Raw genomic sequence first — 23,364 nt, forward strand, 5'->3', positions numbered from 1 at the left:
TCAGCACAGAGGCTGACTTTTTTCTGATCTTCTAAAAAAAAAAAGCCTTCTCACTAGGCTGGGTGTTTGTTTTTGCATTTTCCCTTAAGCTGGTAGCACTCTGAGATGAAATATTGTTTAAGTCTTAAATGAGTAACTTAATTAAAAAGCACATCTTCATTTCGACTTTTTCTGTCTCCAAAGTTCTTCTGAGAGAGAACTCGTTTGTGTATGTCCTCTTGCATGCCCTGTGGCCCCTGTTCCACGGGATGCAACATGAGGACCCTCCCAGAGCAGAGCAATGGCACACTTGCTTAGAGGTGGTGCGTTTTGCTGGGAGGTAACACATTATTTTAGCTGAGCTGGAATGCCACACAGCTTCATAAATCACATGCCTATTATCTCGTCTCTATCAAACTGTGCCATTTACCAGTATTGTTTTGACTGTCACTGAGAGTTATTTAATCATCTTTTATTTTTGGTGTTCTGTGGGGTCATTTTCTTTGTTGCTCTAGTATGCCGTCCAAATTGTATCAACAGAGAGAGAATTGGTTGCTCAGTTGTGGCACTTTGCATGAAGTACTAATCCCACAGCACTTGTCAGCAGAAACCTAGTGACTGTTTTGAATGTCCGTGTAACAGTGCCCCGTTGAACTCGTTCAGTTGACGCACATTCCTGTTTGTGTTGACGGGACGTACTTCTTTCGATCGGTTTCTTCTTTTCGTTAGTCCGAGCTGTTACATTCTCATTAAGGTCTCATCTCACTGTCACACTGGCAAAATATGCCAGATCGGGGGCTGACATTCCATTATAGCGGATTTAAGCCAGTTCCTTCTCTATTCAGCTGTAGCTTGCTTTATTCTATACCTGGCATCATCATAATTTCCTTGTAAATTAAACTGCAAAATTCTCTAGTTTAAGGGGACGGTCAAATGTTCAATATCCAAACCTGGGTAACCATTCCTTATTTCCTTCATTTACTTGCTTAGTGAATGCCATTGTATGTCTCTATAGTTTTCCTTATGGCAATTATAGTGAGTGGTTCAATTCGTGAGCTAAAAGGTTACTGAAACCCAAACCCCCAAAGCCAAATTCTCTCAGTTGAACAAGTCGAAAGAAACATCAAACACATACACACACACACACACACACATTCATCCCTCTCTAGCACATTCATAATCACTTCTGTAATAGTGAATTTACACTGGCATTACATTCAGGTGGTCTCCAAATGCCTATACTCGGTGGTTTATTTGAAACCCTTGAAATCTAAGGTTTAAACACAGGCATCAGGTTTATTCAGATTGAGAAGAGAATGCATTTTGAATTTAGGTGGACAACGTGTGATACGCTGTTTGGGCTCCTGGTGGGATTCCCGCTGGCGTCTTCGACCCTTTGTATTCTGTAAATCTTATAAGTTGCCAAGCCAGAACACCTGTGTGCCTCAACTGTCAATCTGTAAAATGAACCATGAAAGCTCTGGAACTTTGTGTCCCCTTCATTCTGCCCAGTGCCCCCTATTGCTCCTATACTAAACCCTCTATTGATGAAAGAGATTCTTGAAAATCATTTGCCTGGGCAAGCAACACTTCAATGTATTAATCAGCTAATGTCATATGTTCCTAAAGGTGAACTTGCTAGACTGTTTGCCGTGTGGTTTGGGTACCTGTCACTGACAAACTCAGGGAAGGCAGCCCAGTTTATGCCCGTGCTTTGTCTATATGTACTACCCACACTTCGCTCAGCTCAATGGGTTATCTGAGTTGACATTGTTTCCCAATAGGATTTAGATAAAAATAGTTTCATGCATTTCTCACCTATGTTCCTCTTGTTAGCAATGATGTAGGCTTACCTTGGTTTTAAAGACCTTATTCTGTGGTGACATGGAAAACAATACATATGGAAAGCAGCTTTTTACAAAACAACGATATAGGAAATTGGTATGCATTATTTGTTTCCACTGGGTATTGACAATGATTTCATGGCATTAATTCTGACATTTGTTGAATACTTACTGTTTTACAATGCAGGCTTTCAAAGACATTGCCAGTTCAAAGAGATTTGGGAATATTAATTGTGTCATCCTTGGAAGGTCTTTTAAAAAAGGCATGGTTACTGGTTACTACAAAAACATTTGTGTGGGAGCGAGAATTGGTGCTTTCAGGCCATGTTTTCTCCATTTCTTTCCTGTTCATACCAGAGTCTCACTGTTGGCTCCATGAGATTGTGCCTGACTAATCCTGGTGGCCCAGGGTCATGAGGGTTTGGGACATTCTGCCTCTACTGCTCTCAGGATACTCACACCTAAGCAGAGAAGAGGCCCAGACACATTTTTAAAACTAACCAAAAGGTCCTATATTCTATTAGAAGCTGCAATTATGAAGTGAATATTTAGGAAAGTTGGAGGGCCAGGCAGTTGGTACAGTAGACAGGCTGCCACTTGGAATGCATCCTGTTTTGGAGTGCCCGGTCTCAGTCCTGGCTGTACTCCAGATTCCAGATTCTTGCCTGTCTGAACCCGGAGAAGCAGTAGGTGATGGTTCAAGTAGCTGGGTACCTGTCACCCATGTGAGACACTTGAATGGAGTTCTAAGCTCTTAGGTTGTGGTGTGCTACAATTCTGTCTGTTATGGGTGTTTGGGGAGTGAAGTAGAAGATGGGTAAATTCTGTCTTTCTCTCTTCCTCTCTTCCTCTCTCCATCTCTTGCCCACCTGCCGTTCAAAGAAACAAACTAGCCATTACTTTGGGTTTAGATGGCTGTAGTAATTGGCTGTAGCATTTGGTTGGCTTAGGAGCATCGTCCTTCCTTGGGAAGTCCTGTGGGAATTTTCCTAGGCTGCCCAACTTCTTCTTTGTTCTGGATGGAGGACACGTGCATGTCCTCTGGCCAGCAGACTTGTCTGGCCTGCTCTCGTGGGCCGGGGCTGCTGGTTGCCAGTGGCACAGACCATGGACGGCTCCCTGCCAGGTGGCTGCCTGTGTGTCTGATTCTGAAAAGCCAAGTGCAATTAAAAAGCTTTTTTTCAGAGAACAAGTCTTTCAATCGCAGACCCATATGGTGATCAGTGCCCCGGGCCTGTGATTGTGCGAGAGGCCAGGCTCTAGAGCAAAGCAGATGGAAAGAAGTGTAAGATGAGAAATCCTTGTGAAAAGGCGAAGAATGGCCTTTGTATTGTGCTAGATCCCAAATCAGCAAAGACAGCGAAGCAATAGTCAAGGTCTGGGTTCCAATAGCACCTGCTTGCTTCCAACGATGGTCAGTTTCAGATGTCTATGGCAAGTGTGTAGCGTCTAGGTCTTTAATCAAACACTAATCTGGGGGTTCTCTGAAGATGTCTTCAGCAGCTGTCTTCATTAAGGTAGTCCTCTCACTAACATTAAATGGGTCTTACACAATCAGGAGGAATCCTGTAAGAGCAAAAAATCCAGATAGGAAATTTTGCATAAAGACTGTGGCATTGATTCCTGCTTGGGGTCCCAGCCTGCTCCATGCATTTCAGATGCCATTCCCGCAATGGTGGGAGCCAATACACGATCCCACAACGACAGGTTGGAAAATGTTGTGTGGAATCTGGGTGTGTCTTAACACTCGAGATGCTCTGTCCCGGCTCAGAGGAGTCTCACATCAATTGCCATGATTATCCCTTGAGCTGTTACACCGAGCTGTGACAATTTTGGTGGCCCTGCTATGAAATACAGGGTGCTAAGCAGGGTGTTTGTGGAATAAAGACATTCTTCAACCCCTTTCCCAGTTATGCCAGCAGATAGCAGTAGTTTGATACAAGATGATTCAGGCACATGGATCCTTTTCTGGCCGCGTGTTTAGGAACATTTCACCTAATGAGTCTGCTGATTGTAAATCCCCTTTTGGAGATAAAGACTAAGAAATGACACTCAAAATTTCTAATATGGGGCCCGGTGCAGTAGCCTAGTAGCTAAAGTCCTCGCCTTGCACATGCCAGGATCCCATATGGGCACTGGTTCTAATCCCGGTGGCCCACTTCCCATCCAGCTCACTGCTTGTGGCCTGGGAAGTTAGTCAAGGACAGGCCCAAAGCCTTGGGACCCTGCACCTGCGTGGGAGACCTGGAAGAATCTCCTGGCTTCTGGCTTTGGATCGGCACAGTTCTGGCCATTGCGGACACTTAGGGAGTGAATCAGTGGACGGAAGATCTTCCTCTCTGTCTCTCCTTCTCTCTGTATGTCTGCCTTTCCAATAAAAATGAAAATAAATCTTTTTTAAAAAAATTTCTGATATGTCTCTTGAGCAAGTCTGAGCTGTGGTGGGATTCTCATCTCTGACCCCATGAGACAGTTGCAAACATAGACGCTCTGCAGTACTTACTTAATTCATCTTCTCAAGACATGGAACCTGTGGGCACTGACTAGCGGGAGGAAAATGTGAGTCCATCAGGACGGCCGTATGACCTGGAGTGAGCAGGGCCTTGAAGTTACTCATGGGCTGGGCGAGAAGGGAAGTGCAATGGGCCATGTGATCCTGTCATGTGCTGGGCACTACTGCCTATTGTCGTATTCTTCAGTGAGTGCTATTCTAGGTAACATGTCCTCCCTAGAGCCCCTTCCTGAAGAAGGGTATGCCTGATTTGTCTGCTGGGGTAGAACATCCCCAGCTGTTGACAGAGGGCTTGTAGGTATTCAGATAGACTGCCTCAATGTGGGAGCTTCTTAAGGAAAAGGCAGTTAGAGTCACTTGACTCTCTGGACTGGAAGCGGCTTCCAAGTTGAGTTCAGGTTTGCAATGGGATTCTTTGGGAGGGTTTGTTACAGCATTTAGGGTGATATCCTTGTGAGTTGCTGTTCACAGGATGTTTCCTTTGCTAGCCAAGCTCCTGGCTTCTCACATAAGCTGCCCTGTGGCTCCTGGAGGTTTGACCGGTATTGTCATTGCCTGTGGATCAGATTGCCCGGATGCAGTATCATGTACCACAGGTGTGCTTCGCCCTCCTAACACCACCCCATAACTCTGCATCCCACCCCAGCTGCCAGGACACTAATGGAGTTCTAAGTGATTGTGAAGGACTCCTCCGAGGTGGCCTGGTTCCTCCCCCCACCGGGGCCTTTAGAGCAGTCATTAGCTTTTATCAAAATCAGGTGATCCCAGCCAAGGTTAAGTGTAGCTTGGTTCTGTGAATTGAACTGCCACTCCTACCAATACATATATGTACCAAAAAAAAAAAAAAAATTCCCAACGGCCTGTGTCTGTAGAGGAAAGAGAAGATCGGCTCAAAATGCAGGCTGCAGGTTCTTGAGCTGCCTTCTGGACAAGCCAGCTTTGCTATGGTAGGGCGCCACCCAGGGTCAATTCATAGAGACTCACTCATGGCAAATTACACTGGCATGCCCTGCATGGAGAGGTGATTGAAACACATTAGGTGGTGAGAGTGGTAACTTTTGGTAACAAGGACAGAACTTTTGGCAACAAGGATGTCTCTTCAGCTGGCTACTTGTGAGGTTTTATGTTGTAGCATAGACCAGTTTCCTGATCCTCAGTTGGCGCTGAACACATTTAACTTATCATGTATACACCTCCCACTCAGAGCACAGTGGGCTGATTGCCTTTTATCCAAGATGCAGGGAGAGGCTCTGTCTTGTTGGCACCTCACCTGAGTGCCACTCTCGGGGCACCAACCTACTCAGGCTGTGATGCCAGTGGCAAAGCGGAACAGTGCACAGCGATTAGCCTCCTGGGTCTTTTCTCCCGTCTTGCTCTCTCCTCTCTCCTGCAATGAATCCTTTTCTGTTTCCTGTTGTGTTTGCAAGCCTCGGACCTAGACCACTCGTGCCAGGCAACACACTTACGGCAGCCTCTGCTGCTTCTAGCTCCAGTCTCCTGCTTTCTTTTTGTTTTAATCGTGCCTGACTCCTGCCCATTTTCTAGCACTTGTAGGCTTTTGCTAGGAAAGAGTCAATCGGCCCATGTAGGATTGCCCTCCAACTTGTGTATGAAGTTGCTGCCCACAGCTCTTCAGGTGTGCATTTTTTTTTGCAAGGGAATTTGTTGAAAAGCTGCATCTATTAAATAGATTGCGATGTTCTCATGTGAGGGAATGGTGCTGCTTTTTGTGTGCTTTTTGTGCTTTAAAATTCCATTTATTCTGTTTGGAGGCACACAGAGATAGCTCCCATGCATTGGTTTGTTCTCCAAATGTCCACAATAGCCAGGGCAGGGCCGGGCTAGAGCCATGAGCCAGGAACTCAATCCAGTTCTTCGATGTGGGTGACAAGAACCCAGACACTCCATTAGGAGATGCGGGTGATGTAACCATTATAGCAAAGACGCACGGATGCCCATGGTTTCTGTTGTTCTTATTATTTTGCATTTCATTCTGCGTCAAGGTTTGCACCTGATTGAACATGAGAGTCACACAGTTTTTTCCTATGCTGGTGACCCTTCTGTCTGCAGAATGGTCAAGCCAGAGAATCTGGGAGTGGGACCCGGGCATCACCATCTTCTAGAATGATGCAGTAGATGACTGCTCTGAAGGCAGATAACCTCCCAGACAAGTCAAATACCTAAAGTGAGAGAGGCCTCCATTCTAGGTCATAGAGGTTTGACTTCACAGCTGTAACAACAAAGCTTTCTAACCAGCAAGTAGATGTTTGTCCACAACATACTACATACTAAAACAACACACACACACACACACACACACACGCACACACACACACACTGAAGCAGAAACATAGCTTCACTTGTTCTTATTTGTTTTGGCAGCGTCTTATTGGAAGACCTAAAGGGTTAAATTAGTTGTTTCACAAACAAATCCAAATATAACCGTTGTAGGAAAAAAATATACATTCATTGTTGTGTTAGTTCCAAATTTAACACAAGGTTCAGAGAGCATTTCTGGCTATATTTTTAGCTAAGCATGGAACTCTTGGCCTGGGAGACATTGAGGATTTTAAAATAGTTTCTTACCTAAAAATATACTTCCTGAAATGAACTTGAGGCCTGAGAGGGATGAATGGGTTTATTTTTTTTCTTCTGGATTTACTGTTACCACAGTAAAGCAAATCTTAAATTTATGTGTGCTCATATTTTTAGAGACCCAGGAAACAGGTGTTACCCCTAAGTGACAGAGGGTTGCAGGATACAGTGTTAGTGATGGGCATTTAAAATTCACAGAGCAGGGAGGGACTGTGGATGGATATGGTACCTGCTCCTCTGAAGGCAGGAGTGTCCCCAACACCAGGAATGCACGCAAGACTTGGATAAGACCTGTGCAAGGTGATGCTTTGCAGAAGTACCTCTGGCTCCCATGGGCCAGCCACTAACCCAATGCCATGTGCAGTGTGTGTGCCTGCCTTTCCTGATTGTGGCATGTAATATGCAGATTATCTCATGTGTGTCGATTGAATGCCTTACTTCACTTGGCTTCCTGAACTATGACTTCAGTCACCCATGACGCCAGTGAGAACAGATCTCTTGGAGGAAAATGATGGGAAGAAATGGGCGTGGCATCTTAGCCTCCTTGTGTTGCCTTCAGTATTTTATTGAATGTATGTGAGTATTGTGTTTATGACCACGTTCCTCCATTGTCTAAGTGATGCTGTTTCTTCAGCTCTTTGTGTTCAGGCCTGGGGATGTACATTTGTGCATTCATTCAGCACATATTTTTTGGATCCCTAGTCTGTGTGATGGCAATGAGATAGAATATATAGACATGCTAAATAAAGTCTCATGGAGCTGCATTGGGTGGATAGATTGTCAGCAAATACATGACCCAGAGTCGGCTTGGACAGTGTAAGTCCCATGGTAGCTACTGCAGATGGCTTTGGGAGGAAAAGATGATGTTTAATCCAGGACCACAAAGATGATGAGAAGGAATAGCAGGTGGAGGATCCGAGAAAGATACATAGTTCACTTCTTTCTGGGATGGTCCATGTGTCCTTCCAGGTAAGCATTGATGAAGAGGGAGATTGGAGAGGAGGTAGTGGGCAGATATTTCAGGTAGAATCAGCTTTTATTTGCCATCCTGACTCCACCTCCCAGTGCTTGGGATTGTGCCTGGAGGGCCTCAGTGAGCATCCAATGAGATCCCCCAAGACAACAGGCAAGTCAGATCTCATGGAAGTAGTCCCTTGCCAAAAATGTTACTGAAGCTCTTGGATGATGAAAAGCAAGGTCTGGTGGAAAATTTCTCCTTTGGGCTGACCTGCCTACTTCTGTCCTTTGTGACAGTTTGGTTGTAACCTTGTATGGTTTTGGCCCAGGGCTCTCCTGTCTGGCTCCTCCATGCCCTGTACTTCCTTCACTATTTTAGGCTACCAGGCTCTGGTCTGTTTCCTAGTCTATTTGCCCAGTTAACCTGCAATTTCCTTAAGAGTCGTTTGCTTTGTGCTCCTAGGGCCCAGCACTATGCAGTGGGCCAAGCCATGATTCGTTATTGATTGATGAGTGTTTTATAAAAAGGAGTCCAACACTAATCCCTCGCAACCAAGGTCACATACAATGGCTTCCATTTAAAAATAGCCTACATGAGGGAATTCAAATCTGATGTAAAGGGGATATTTCTCCTTTCTGCGTATTCGTTCTCATGACATAAAGTTCACTTAAAATTGCATAACATTTTCAGGAATTCTTTGGCAGGCTGCCTGGCGGTTGAATAATTCTCTACTGTCTCTCTCTCTTCCCCCAGTTAATAATGACATGATGGTCACCGACAACAATGGTGCTGTCAAGTTTCCACAACTCTGCAAGTTTTGTGACGTGAGGTCTTCCACCTGTGACAACCAGAGATCCTGCATGAGCAACTGCAGCATCACGTCCATCTGCGAGAAGCCGCATGAAGTCTGTGTGGCCGTCTGGTAAGGCAGCCTCCTGAGCGGTCATTCTTCCTGCTGCCCTCTGAGGAAGAACGTGTGCCTGCCATATGAGAGCCCAAAGCGGGTCTTCGGCTCTATGAGTAAATCCGTGTCCCATTTGCATTTTGCTTAAACTGCTTCTTTTCCATTTACTCTGTGCAGTTTCTGGGAGTAGTTTATCCATGTTCCAATAGACGTGCATGTGTCTGTAGGAGATGGCTTTGGAAGGGTTGTAGAAAATGCTCATTATCTTTTAATTTCACTTTCTATGAACTGTTAAAAATGCCTCTGTGTGTGTATGTGTGTGTATGGAGAGAGAGACTATAGTTGAATACTTATAATAATAATACAATTCATCTGGAAGTACTTCTTTGTATTAAGAATTGGAATGGCAGTGGGAAGCAGGCTTTTGCCGTAGCAGTTAAGACACCATAGGGACACCTGTAGGCAACAGATGCTTGCTTAAGGTCTCCGGTCCCTTCCACCGCTATGGGGAACCCATCTGGGGCTCCCAGCGTCCAGCTTCGGCCTAGTCCCTGCCTGGCAATCGTGGACTTGTGTGGAGTGAACCAGGGGAGGAGAGCTCCTTGTGCCTGCCTGTGTCTCTCCCCTTTTCATCCTCTCAAGCTAATCAATAATTAGATGCTAAGAATGTATCCTACTTGTCATTTTACTGATTCTTCCTCAGGACCCCATAAGTGGCACCAGGAGCTTTGTTTTTCTGGGGAGGGGGCAGTCTTAGTTCTTTATTCTAGCAGAAGTGGAGAAGAAAAGTTGGATGTGGGAAGATGAAAGCACCTCCCACATGACAGAGGTCATAATCTGTTGGTTCCCTCGCTGGGCTTAAGGAACCCAGCAGGAAAGCATTAAGGCTACCGTAACTGTTTCCAGGAAGGCCAGAGTAGACATGAGGCTACTTTTAAAAATAGCCAATGTGGAAACAGAAAGATGTTACCATTTTAAGGGATCCCAGTGCTTTTCATAATTCTTTTTTTTAAATTGATGTTAGTTTTCTTGATATCCATGCATCCATTCATTTAGGTTATACCAGTTGTGTGCCACTTCTTTGTAAAACGAATCTGCTTTTGCTAAAGCAGAAAAGTAGTTTGGAATGAAAATTAATTTCATTATACTGTTTCTTCTTGTGATGGATACTGACCATCCATTCGGTGGCTCAGAGGAAATGGCACGGGATAAAAAAAAAAGCCTTTATGTATTCAGCTATGTTTTACCTTCCTGTGGTCAAGTGTGTCCAAGGGTGTTTTTGTAAATGCAGCTCAGCCTGGCAGGAAGCTGTTATGGAATGAATGGAGAAAGAGGATGAGGACTTTACCTAGGTCCTAGTTTTAGTTTTCTAATTGCTTTCTTTTTATGATCTTACTTTTCTGAGTAACTAAGAGATAGAAAGCAAGCCCGGCAGAAATTACTGAAAGGGCTGTCCAGTAATTACAGAGGAGCTGTATTTCCTGGATCACAGTTTCTTCCTTGGTCCTCAGAAGCTAGGCAAGGAGGAAGTCCATGCTTTATGCTGAGAGTGCTGAAGATTCAGCAAGCATGGCCACATAGCTTGCAAAGTTTCTGTTCAGGAGCTTTGGGGTGAAAAATGGGTAAACATTTAAATATACATCATTTGCTATGTGTTCCTGTCCATTTTCTTATTTTTAAATTTTCTTCTTTTTTTTTTTTTTTTTTTTTTTTTTGCAAAAACCATGATGGCCGGAGCTGAGCCAATCCAAAGCCAGGAGCGAGCAGCTTCTTCCAGGTCTCCCACATGCGTGCAGGGTCCCAAGGCTTTAGGCCATCCTCGACTGCTTTCTCAGGCCATAAGCATGGTCTGGATGGGAAGTGGAGCAGCTGGGACATGAACCAGCGTCGACTGTAAGATCCCAGCACTTGTGAGGCAAGGATGTACCCACTGAGCCATCACTGCAGGTCCAGATGAAGGAGTCTGATTGTTGCCCTGCCTGTAACAGGAGGGACCTTCTTAGCAAGGGCTTGTTCCACTTGTGCCTGCTGGAGGCTTAGCTCATGAGCCATTGGACTCTCCTACAGAGAGAGGCCCACGTGCCACTGCCGAGGTCCAGCATAGGCGCAACGGGGTGGTAATCACTGACTCCGTTCCTGCTGTGGCTGCCCTTCCCTCGTCCTCAATCCTGCTCTTCCCGTCCCCTTGTGGTCCTATGGTTCTGCAGCATCCTTGAACTCAACAGTGAGAAGATGGGCCTTGTCAACCTTGCCATTTCTTTTCTGACTCTGCACTGCTCTCTGTTTATGGGTCACAGAGATTTCTTAGCTACTTCTTGGCTTGTTGCTTCTCACATTTTCCTCACTGTGAGCAGTGAACTTGTGTAGGGGACTGTGCACATGTGTGTGTTTGTGTGTATGTGTGTTGGCACACATGTGGGCTCATTTCCATGCACTCAAGAGTCTTCAAGGGAGATGACACAGGCAAAGCTAACTTGACACAGGCAAAGCTAACTTGACACATGACTTTGTTTAAAGCCAAAATTAACCTCCCTTTGGCTCCTCTTCCATATAGAGGAGCTTCGCCTCTGAAAAGTTGAGATGGAGGGTGTCAGACCCAGCCCCATGTGCCACGTGTGGGACAGTGGCACATTTATGACAGAGGCAGTGGGAAATGGGGAGAGGGTTGACACCTTTTCCCTAGAATGCTGGAATTTCATTTATAAGCCTTTGCTATTGTAATAGTGAACATTAATCATGTCATTTTTAAATGCAGTGTTCACCTAGCACCCACTTAGAGCATTTCCAAGGATCCAGAGAAAATGCCAAGTTAGGTAGTGTCTGATCCCTTAGCCTTATTAGTCTCCCAATATGTGACATGTAGGAACAGCCTAAGTAGAAATAATCAGTTGATGAGAGTATGAAATATTTCCCTGAACTGTAAATGACAAATACCCTTCTTCCCTGTGTTTTATTTTTTTTTTTTCTTTTTCCACTGGTCCTTTCTGTCACTAGGGAAAATCCAGTTTGTTATCTGGGATGTTTCTTCCCATTTTCTTGGCAGAGCCAGCAGCTGACAGGGAGGGCCTTGTGACCCAGCAAACGGCAAGAGAGGAACTGTCCCTGCTTCCCAAGCCTGCTCTGTGAGAACAGGCTAGCTCGCCAGAACCCTGGCTCTGCTGATGAACTAGGCGCGCTCAGCAGCCTTGCCACACATTCAGAATGCGGGACTACATTTATCCACAGAAGCTAGGAATCCTCTTCATTCCCATGACTTCCCCTTTGTGATTTTTTTAAAACAAGATTTATCTATCTGCATATGTATTTGTTTGAAAGTCTGAGTGATAGAGGGGGAAATGAGAGAAGATGAAAAAGAAACCAACAAACTCCCATTTTGTAATTCACTCCCCTGATGCTTCCAGCTGCCAAGGCTTGGGCGGGCAAGCGGTCAGGAACTCTATTGGAGTCATCTACATGGATGATGTTCAGGCCATCCTTTGCTGCCTTCCCAGACACATTAGCAAGAAATGGGATTGGAAGTGGAGCAGCCAGGACTTGAACCCATCCTTCAATATAGGTTACTGGTGTCCCGGGGGATGGCTTAACACCTTGAGCTAAACACAGTACTGATCTGCTTAAGAGCTTTTAATAAGACTAATTTTTCTGGCAGTATAGTCTGCAAGGAAAGCCATCAGTGTGCTACCATCTGGGTTCTGAGCTTGAGCAAAGGGACAGGAGACTGTTGAGCAGGCAGCTGATGTTGGAGATGTCCCTCCTGTGTGTCCCTTCATCCATTCTTTTCCTCTCTGCCCTTGTCACCATGAACCTCTGCGCTCCAGGAGGAAGAATGATGAAAACATAACGCTGGAGACTGTGTGTCATGACCCCAAGCTCGCCTATCATGGATTCATTCTGGAAGATTCGGCCTCTCCAAAGTGTATCATGAAGGAGAAAAAGGTGTTTGGCGAGACTTTCTTCATGTGTTCCTGTAATACTGATGAATGCAACGACCACATCATCTTCTCAGAGGGTGAGGTTTTTGCTCTTGCAGTTGGGCCTGCCTCCTTCTTTCTATGCAGCTCGGGAGACCACTTCTCCTTCGGCAGGGAAGGAACCCATCGTCCTGGTGGCATTGGCTTTGGGAAGCAGCAGGGTTGGTTCTGCTCTTCCTGAATCTGGCTCACCATTGTTTGTCTTTGACACACTGGTACCTTTCTAGAGCAATAGCTAAGTCGAGTGCCTGCGGTGGATAGATCAGCATTGCACGAGACCCTGTTAGAAGTGCGGGTTCTCAAGTCTTACCCTGGATGGGAAAGGGCACATGGTTACCCTGGATGGGAAAGGGCACATGGTTACCCTGGATGGGAAAGGGCACATGGATCTGTATGCTCACAGGCCCTAGAGGTGATTCTGATGCAGCCAAACTCTGAAATCCACTGCTCTGGAGATTTGGGAAGGGCACTGATTGGTCCTGGAGGGGGACATTGGATTCAATTCGGGTGATGTGGCTTACATGTTCCTAAAACTTGTCCCAAGCGCACTTGTTTTCAGAGTTATATAATAGTAAGAGAACTTAAAATTTCAGTTAACAGAATAATATGTTGTATCTTGCTTGACTAATCTAGCAATTCCCGCTGGTAGCATATCTAGGCGTCTCCAGTTTTGCACTTAAGGTTTTACTAAATGTTTTTTCTTAGACCGTGTGCTTCTGTAGATTTCTGCAAAATGGATGGCTAGATTTGAAATTTCTGGATCCAAAATCATGCACATTTCAAATATGGGAAATCACTGCTGATTCCCCATAACCTCCCCGAGGAGACCTATGGGATTAGCTGTGCCCATATGGGATGACAGCAGAGCAGGCAGTGGTTTAGGTCGGCCCCAGTTCACTTTCTAAAAGAATTCCAAGGTGTGTGCACAGACATCTATAAAACACAGTCTGCTTCTGTGTCCTGGTTGGTTTGCAATGGAGGAATTTATTTCAAGCCAACGGATACATGTTAATAAACGAGTTGCCAATGTGACATTGCTGACTGCAGCGTTTGCATACTTCAGCTCAGGTGATTACCGTAGTCATCCGTGCACGTTATCCCTCGTATTCGTTGTCCGATGACTATTTCTTTCCTTATGAGTTGGGGTCATTGCCATTTCTCGTGTTGACTTCAGGAAGTGCCACAGAGCCTGTGACCCAGATGTCTGGGTGATTCCAGAGACTTCACAAGTGTCCTGGGGTGGGGGGTGGGGCGCCTGCCATTTGAATGTCTCTCTTCTTTGCAGTAGAAACTTCCTCCCTCCTCCTCGCAATGAAAAGCAGCACATATTGGGGGCAAAATTTAGGGTTCCAATTCTCCTGTTACTGCCACTGCTTTATAACACCAAGAGGTGGAATCTCTTGCAGCCATCTCGATTTCCCTATGCCAAGTCAGACCAGACACAAGGCTGGGGGGCGGGTGAAGTGCCCTGTGTTGTTCTAGCTGCCGGCCTTGCAGTCCACAGCTACACCATGGATGACAACTGCTTACACCTTCTGTTTGTCTGAAATATATAAGGAAAGCAAGTTGAGCCACACCTTTTCCTCTGAAGTGCAGCTCTTTTATGATCAGTGCCACTGTTGATGACAGCTGATGCTCAGAGGCAAGCAGCTGTTGTGGGCAGCGCTCCCGACACCATCGCTGCCTTGTTCTGCCTTCATTCCCTGGCTGCCCCAGAGACACACACTATGAGCATCCCTGTGTGTGGATGAGAAAACCAGCCTTAAAGAAGCATACTGCCTCTCTCCATCCACGATGAAACAGCTAGTAATTGGCAGAGCTAGGGTTTATAATGAGCTATGGATAGAGCGAAAACTCGTGAGCAGGCTAGCCGGCCTGCCGGCTTTCTTTTCTTCCCTTCTCCAACTCTTCTCCCTCCCTTCCTCTGCCTTCTTGCACTCTCTTTCTCCCTGTCTTTCTAAACAGATGACCTATGCATGTGACAAAATAGTTAAATGCTATAAAGTCGGAAAGTATTGTAGTGGAAAGTATGTGTTCCTTTAAAAAATATATTTATTTGAAAGGGAGAGAGAAAAGTATTTTCCTTCTGCTGGTTTACTACTCAGATGGCCATAACAGCCAGGACTGGACCAGACTGAAGCTGGGAGCTTCTTCAGAGTCTACCGCGTGGGTACTGGCGCCCAAGCACTTGCCACATCCTCTGTTGCTTTCCTAGTTGCATTAGCAGGGATGTGAACTGGAATTGGAGCATCTGGGACTAGAACCAGGGCCTGTATGGGATGCCCAACGCTGGCCCCAAGTATTCTTTCCAGTATCTTCTAATCTCTGTGACCCTTGGGGGGGCATGGTTTCCAGTCAACCATGCATCCTTCCAAGCACCTTTGTCTGCGTAACATTGTGAATATATCTAGAATTTGTTAAAAGCGTTAACACTGATTTTTTTAAAGTCAGTTGCCGTGATATTTACTTTACATGAAATAAAATTCATCCTTTTAAAAAGTGCAGCCTGCTGACTTGTGACAATGGAATACAGCTGTGTGGCCATAGCCGTGCTGCAGAACATGAGCCGATGCTAAGACTATGACCGCCCCTTTGCAGGCAACAACAGGACGTTTATTATTCGTACTTTAACATTGTGGTTGTTTTCTTCCTGCATTTTGTGAACTTCCAGTGAAAATACCGGATGAAAACTATGGCCTTCAGACAGCAAGGTACTGCTGTGTTCCTCAGCCTGTGCTAACACCTGGGCCTGTCTTACACAGGGAAGAAATGTTCAGTCTCTGTGCTGTCTAGCTTGCCTCTGCCACTGCACAGAGCTTCTGGGTGAAGCCTGGCAGGTAGTTTAGGGTAGACTAAGGTCGGCTCACCTCTGCTCCTTTGGGGCTCCTGGAGGTCCCCGCTGTGGTTGTGGTCACCGAGTAGATGTGCTGAGAAATCTACAGCAAATGCAGGCACGATGCATGGAGACAATCCTTTCAAGGCCCAAGTTCAAGGGAACTAGTTATTGCGAATGATGATGAGGAGGAGCAGAGAGGAACCCAGAAATCAGCTTGTTCATGCCAGAGCCAGGACTACGTGTAGCTGTCTCCTCCCAGCTCTGAACAGCCTTGTTTGCTAGTGGGTTTCAGATCATCTACCTTCCAAGGACATTAGCAGTAGGGGTGGAAAATACTTTGAGAATTGAATCGATTCATATATGCCAACTGCTATGACAATGCCCAAGCAACCATTGTCTGCTATTACTGTTTTCTGGGCTTTGCACAGAGGGCTGGGCCTGGTGCTGGCCTGAAGCATACTGCCTGGGTGTGTGGCTCTGATGTCTGCCCCGGCTTGGAGGATTTGTGGTGCAGCTCTGACGGCCCATGAGTGTTCCAGCAGTGTGTTCAGACCCGGGAGGAATGGCCCCACAAGGCTCTGGGAGGGGTTTGCTTGGTTTGGCTTTCTACTCATTTCATTTGGTTTTTCTTTTCTCTCCACATGCCTCGCAGAGGCCCTAAGAACCTGCTGAGTCCAGGACTTCTAATCAAAGCTAACCAACCACACCCCTGGCATTGTTGGATAATATTACAAATTAGGCAGGCTGTTCCTGTTTTGATGTGGAGTCACAGCAGGGAGCAGCTAAATAAAACCTAAAAGCTGGCAAGAACCTCTCAGCTCAGTGTTGGGAGGAATTGTGCCGCGCTGCTTGTCTCAGGCATCCCTTCTGTTCTTGGGAGGAGGAAAGCTTGCTGGGGGCCGTAGGGCTTTCTGTTTGGATGGCCGCCGTGTCTCCAACTAGTGCTGATGATCTTACACTGTTGAGTATTTGGATTCAGGGAGATGGAGCTGGGGAGAGCTTCCCCAGCGGCTGGCTGGCACATCGCAGGTGCTTCCTGCCTTACCCATCCCTCCCCCGGGTAAAGTGGGAGGATGGACCTCTTGTGAAGGTGCTAACTCTTGATGTTTGAAGACCACTAGTGGTGGCATCACTGCAGAGCTTGATCAAAGTACGCAAACTTGAGGCTGATGCTGTAGTACAGTAGGTCAAGCTGTCAGCTGTGGCACCAGTATCCCATAAGGGCATCAGTTCAAAGTCTGGCTGCTCCACTCCTGATCCAGCTCCCTGATAATGTAGAGATCAGTGGAATTGGACTCAAGTGCTGTGGCAATGTGGGAGGCGCAGATGGACTTCCAGGCTCCTGGCTTCAGCCCCAGCCATCCAAGTGAATATGTGGATGGAGAATCTCTTTCTTGATTCTTCCCGTCTCTCTCTCTCTGCCACTCTGCCTTTCAAATACATGTTCAGAGGGTCTTTAGAAGTGCACAGCCTGCACACCTATGCCCAGCAGGGTCCTCAGTGAACTGTGGTAGGGAGGGAGTCGGAGATGGGTGTCTTTGTGAACTTCCTACATCTAACTCCTTGAGCTAAGAAGTGCAAGAGGAATAAATTTGGTCTTCAATCCTGTTGATTTGGAAATTACCTAAATACACTTTACTCAGCTCATTTGTGCAATAGGAGTTGTTTATAGCAGCGATGTGAAAGTTCATTTATCAGAGACCCTGCTCATGTTATTTTGGTGTGGATTCATGCACAAAGGTCAGAGACCTTCTGCGGGAATTCTTGTCAAGTTAGCTGACAGGCCCACAGATATGTACGCTTCTCCTCTGAAATTCTCTAAAGCAAGAATCTAATTAGAAAGGTTTCCAAGATGAATTTTAAAGATCCTGTTCCGACTGGATCTACAAGAGAAATTCGCACAATAGTCCTGATCTCGAGGCATCATAATGCCGGCCCTTAAGAAGTGTGGGGCTGATTCAGTTTCTTCCTAAGCTGTGTGTGATGATTGTATGTTGGAGCTGAATGCATGGAGGGCTAGTGCAAACCCATGTTGGGGAGGCGAAACGTGCTTGTGTGTTCCCCCTTAAGCCCCAAAATTGGATCCCTGGTCATTGTACTTTTCCTTCTTAGAACTAAACTGATAATTCTAGAAAATGAGAGGCAGAGCTTTGGCCTTCTAGGAAAGTGGATTAGCAATAGACTTGAGTGTTAGACATTCAACCTTTTGTTTGCAAAGCCGGAGGCGCAGGTGTTCTTTAGAAGCAGTGCAGGCAAGGCTGTCCCATGCCCAAGGAGCCTCAACTGTGGGATCCCACAGATTGGAAAAACCTGAATTGGAACCCACTGTCGGAGGGCTCACCTGTGCCAGCCACTTCCAGGTGTGTCATTTGGAGTCCTTGAATCATAACTTTCCTATGCTGAAATGAAACCCCATGGAATTGACTCATCCAAACATTTAACAACAACAACAACAAAAACTGTGTCTCCTGGGAGTAATGTGAATTTCCCAGATGGCTGCCCACCTTCTGGCCACAGGAGAACCATACAAGAATCAGAGTCTTGTCCCCTCATCAAGGAGCATCCGCCCTTCCATGTTTCCATAGCAGCGTAGGTGTTTATGAATGTATCTGCCTCCTACAAGAGCCTGTGCACCTCACACAAGAGGCTTTGTGTTCACTGCACAGCATCCCAGACTCATCCCTCAGCATTCTTGGGGGGGAAGCAAGTTCAACCTGAGACTAATGCTGTCCCCAAAACTCCGAGGAGTGACTTGTAAGTGATGGTCTGTGTAATGCTCATCTTTCAGGAGGCACCTTAGGACAGAGTAACAGCATGGGCTTCCCCCATGCTGCGAGGGAAAGGGTCTAGAGTCCCTACCCCATTGTCCTCGGGTGAATGACATCACTTCTTCTTCCCTTTGGATGAATGGGCATAGAAACAGCATTGACCCTACATAGGATTTCTGAGAGGCCGCATGAATTGATGTAACAACAGTGCCACACGTGGGGCAGGTATTCAGGCAATCTTGGGTGCCAGATGACACTGCTGTCCCATTAGACTTGAGTGTCTCACTTTTGGGTGTAGCCAGGTGCGTGAGAAGCCTAGTACCAGCACCACATGCCCCCCAGCTCCCGTGCTGGCAACATGTGTAGGTGTGATGCCGCCTTGTGAATCAAAGGGCTGCGGGTTCACTGAAGAGAAGGCTGTCAGGATGCTGTTCTCACTGCACGGGGAAGCTAGCAGGACTCCTTTCAGCTCTCTGTCTTGGAAAGACTGCTCTACCCTTGAGGATCCATTCGTTTCTGATGTTGAAGACACTTTGAAGCGTCTGGAGCAGGGGTCAACAAACTTCTTTGATAAAGACCCCAATAACAAATGTGTTCAGCTCCGGAGGGTGTAGATTGTGTAGTGCAACCATTCAGATTTGCTGGTGAGATGGGATATGATCCTGCGACCATTCACAGAGACAAGACCCAGGCCAGCACAGATGGAGACAGGAGTGTTTACGTATTTCTGTCTTTAATATCGTCAGCGAAAGTCAGAGTCAAACCGAACCACGTGACACCTGCATTTTGTATACAAATAACACCTTTGCTTACCTGTTTTCCCACATTGGCATTTCATTTGACATGATTGTAGCTCTTAGTTAGACTTTTCCCTTTATCTTTTTTTCACTCTTGTCTGATTGCGAGTTGCATGAGATCTGTGGGACGGGAGTTGTTCATAGATAGCTTAAAAGTCATTTCTGACGTCAAGTTCAATCTGTGTAGGTCGGTAGACCTTTGGAGTACACAGCTCTCTGGTGCATGTGCATTGCCGAGCTGCGAGCCCCGTGACTTTGATGTTCATGTGAGGATGCAGCTCTCTAAGCTGAGGGAAGTCAAGGGAGACAGACTTCTTGAAACCACAATTCCATTGCCTCCTTTCTCGTTGTTGTAGAATTTCTTTTAAGTGAAAACGGCCCCTTTGGTTTGCAAGCCCAACTCTGGCAGGAAGACAAATGATTTTTTTTACAGTATCAGACACGCGGTTTCCTGTCTATGTTTAACTTGCTAGCAGAACATCTCAGCCAGCTGGGTTCCCTCTGGGCCCATTGTGACCGTAATGACGTGGCCGCACGCCATCCAGCAAGCCCATTTTGTGTGTTGGTCACAGGCTGTGAGTACTTGGTTGACTGGCTTGCTTACGGGGTAAGGAAAGATTGTGACTTGCAGCCCCCGTTCTCCCAAACTTCCTTTTGCTCCAATATCAGGGAGCGGGCTTCTTGGGTGGAGGGACTCTCCAGTCTTGCCTGTATAATATGAGAAGAACGCAAGTGTTTTTCAGGCAGCCCTAGAGGCTTCTGGTAGTGCTGCCGTTAAACCATGCAGTTCCTCTTCAGAATAGCTCCTAGCCAGCTGCGTCTTTTTGTTTCGAAAGAAACAAATCAGATTTACTTCCTGGTGTAAGCACAGAAGGGAAAAAAAGAAACAGATAATGGAAATACAGTTGAGAAGAGTGAGGAGAGTCGTGAGCCCCATCTCAGGGCAGAGCAGTCAGTTATCAGAGGTGAGGCTTTGCAGCCGAAGGAGGCTTCAGCTAAGCAGTGTGAGTTAAAAGCCTGTTCGGACTGTGGCCCTGCGCCTGCATGTGGCTGTGGAAACATGGACTGTGCGTGCCAGAGAGTCAGGTGACTCAGTTCAGTGAAGCAAACTGTGTGTTGTGTGTGTGTGTGTGTGTGTGTGTGTGGTGTGTGTGGAGAGGCTGAAGTTGTTTTCTGCCATCACAGCAGCAAAGTAAACAGAGATGCCCCGAGGACAGACGAGGGCCCTGATGGAGAAGGTTTACACTCTAGACCCCTGCTTTGATGAGAATCAGGGCAGAGAGGAAGCCAGTACACACTGCCTCAAACGCCAGCCACAGGGTCCCGTGGCTAAGGAGAAGCACCTGCTTAAGGCTGACCTGCAGGCGTTGGTGTCAAACGTCTGCCGTCTCGCGCCTCTTCCACTGCAGCCTCCACGTGTTCCACACCACAGGCTGTAGCAGATGGGGTCGACAAAGACACTGCTTTGCAGGTGCCCCATTGCTCTTCGGGGACAAGCACCCAGGGAGCCAGCTGAACCAAGTGAAATTGCCTCTCGTTTCTACCCACGCTACACTGCAGGGGCTGTAATACTCCCATTTTTACATCTGGTTGATTTACTGTTAGAAAAACTCCCCTGATCCTAAATCATGTCTGTATGTTGCTAATTATGCAAAATCTCAATTTTAGCACCAGTAATTATGACTATTTTTTTTTTAAAAAATTAATGTTAATTTTTAAAGAAATGATTCAGATTTGCTTTTGGCTTGAAAACTACACACACATACATAAGCTTACTTGGAAAAGTCACCAAGAAACTGCAATTAGGAAGTAAATTTATTTTGCAGATAAATATTTGGAAATCTATGCATAGTTTTTCCATAATGCGCATGTATGATATTTTCACACATCCCTTATAGCACAAATATTTCTAAAATTGCAGCAAAATAAGCTGTTTAACTTGTTTTCCATGAACATTTTGAAGTGCTTTCATTCATCTTTTCGTGCCTCATTAGCGGATTTAGTTGGTCCCAGGGTCGAGAACAATTGATCCGAAATGTAATCATTAAAATTGCTTGCATCTTCAGGCTGCAGCCTATTCAAAATACACATTTCTTCCACCAGGCTGATGTCGAATGCTCTCAGCTTTGGCTGCACATTGGAAACACCTGAGGAGCTTTAAAACCTTCTCATTAACAGAGTCTCACTCCCGTAGTTTGACTTAATTGGTCTGGGGCCTGGTATCGGGACTTTTTTTTTTTAATTCCCCAGGATATTCTACCTCGCAGCCAACACTGGAAGTCACTGGACGCAAGGCAAACTGTGCTGCCAAACCTTTTTATATTTTCCATCATGTTACTCACAGAACCTGGAAAGGGACAATAACAATTACAAAATGGAAAGAGGCAAAAGCCTATGGTTAGAAGAGGAGAGAGACAACCAGACACCTGTATGACCCCATCCCAAGAAGTAACAAGATGCCTTCATTTAGAAAGGTGTGCTTTTTATAGTTTGCAAGAGCAATTACTTCAACAAGCCCAAGGGCCTCCTTGGGACTAGGCGCTGGAGGTTTCAGGACCGATTCAATTACACAAGGTATGACTGAGAGGTATGATGGCAAGGGGTGCATGGTGTTAATGGGGGAAGATCCTTGGGGGAGGGGCGGCTGCAGAAAACTCCTGTTCAGGTGCAGGAGAAGGGCGGGGGTGTGGCTTGGTAGTGTAAAGACAGCGCGTGTCCTTCCCAAGTGCTCCTGTATGCCCTGTGGGGAGGAGATGCTGAATGGATTTAAACAGAACCTACCTCTGACGTGGAATTTGATGAGCGCGTGAAGGGGCTGCAGCCAGCATGAGACAACATCCAGAGAACATGGCAGGATGGGGTGGGCACCTTCTACAGACCTGGCTGTGTTGGTTGCGCTTCCCATGAAGTCACGGCAACAGAAGTAACGGCGGTCTCCATTCCCATGGAAGACTCTGAAAGATGCAGTGCAAAGTCTCCCAGACGCCTCACACCTCCTTCACCGCTCCCCAGAGTGACCAGTTGTCTGATGCGTTCTGGGCAGGTGTGAGATAGTCATAGTCCAGGGAATCAGTTACACGGCTGAGCTGGTGGTTGGGACTGGAGCGGCTACAGTGGAGACAGCTTAGTTTGAAGTGTGTACAATTGGAGTGAAAAAACAAAAATCACATGAAATGCGGAGACTCCTTTCATGCTTTGGGAGAAAATGACCTCAGAGTCTCTCCAGCATGCCAAAGAGTACCGCCGCTAAGCGAAGGGTTAAATCCTGCATGCTGGGTGAGTTTACTGTTCTTCTGTTGTTTCATTAAAGTGGTGTTTTATTGTTTGCCCAAATTTGTTTGCTCACTATTGAGATGATGAATGGGGAATTCTATCTCATTCTACACTCCCCCACCAGTTAATTGACTGAAAACTTCTCATGGAGCACTGTCTGATTGGTTCATAATGAATGCAACAGAGCCAGAGCTTTGCAAATAGTTCTACTGAGGAATTTCTTGACAAGAAGGAAACATTTCTCTGAGCACAGCAAGGAGCTGACTCTGTCGTTCCTAAAGCTACCCTTCTGAAACGTGATGTCTGAAGGAATCACCTAGGAAACATGTATTTTTATTTATTATGCTTTTTTTTCTTTTCACTTGAAAACCTCAGAGACAGAGAGAGACAAATTGAGATTTCCATCTGCTGACTGATTCCTCAAATGGCCCAGAAATTCAGGGCTGAACTGAGTCAAAACGAGGAGGCTAGAACTCACTCTGGGTTTCTCCCATGCTAGTAAGAGGAAACCAAGTACATGGCACCATCCATGCCTTCTGCCAGGGTAAACATTAGCAGGAAGCTGGTATGAGGAGGGAAGGTGGGACGTAAACCCGGCTAGGCACTGGTGTTTGAAGGCGAGCATTCCAAGCAGCATCTTAACTAATGGAGTGACAACCTGTCCCATCTCTGGAACTTTTAAATACAGATTCTATTCTAGCAACTTGAAGTAGAGTCCAAATGTTACATTTGCTTATGTAGCCAGTGCTTCTGGTTAGACTCACACTACACACAATGGAACTTTTTAAAAAAAGATTAGTTTTTTTATTATTATTTAAAAGGCAGATTTACAGAGAGAAGAACAAACAGAGAGAGATCTTCCATCCAGTGGTTCACTTCCGAAATGGCCGCAAAGCCCAGAGCTGAGCTGATCCTGAAACTGGGAGC

General features: G+C 46.1%; 1 protein-coding gene across 2 annotated transcripts in view; it reads left to right on the forward strand.

The window, feature by feature from the left end:
- TGFBR2 (transforming growth factor beta receptor 2) overlaps positions 1-23,364 on the forward strand; it is a 78,000-nt gene that overhangs the window by 27,223 nt on the left and 27,413 nt on the right. For both annotated transcript variants that reach the window (XM_004588259.2, XM_004588260.2), the window contains 2 exons: positions 8,642-8,810; positions 12,611-12,801. In XM_004588259.2, coding sequence (XP_004588316.2) covers positions 8,642-8,810; positions 12,611-12,801 — 360 coding nt within the window. The remainder of the gene's footprint in view (positions 1-8,641; positions 8,811-12,610; positions 12,802-23,364) is intronic.

The sequence above is a fragment of the Ochotona princeps genome, chromosome 30 (genome assembly GCF_030435755.1).
Source record: "Ochotona princeps isolate mOchPri1 chromosome 30, mOchPri1.hap1, whole genome shotgun sequence".
Classification (NCBI taxonomy): domain Eukaryota; kingdom Metazoa; phylum Chordata; class Mammalia; order Lagomorpha; family Ochotonidae; genus Ochotona; species Ochotona princeps.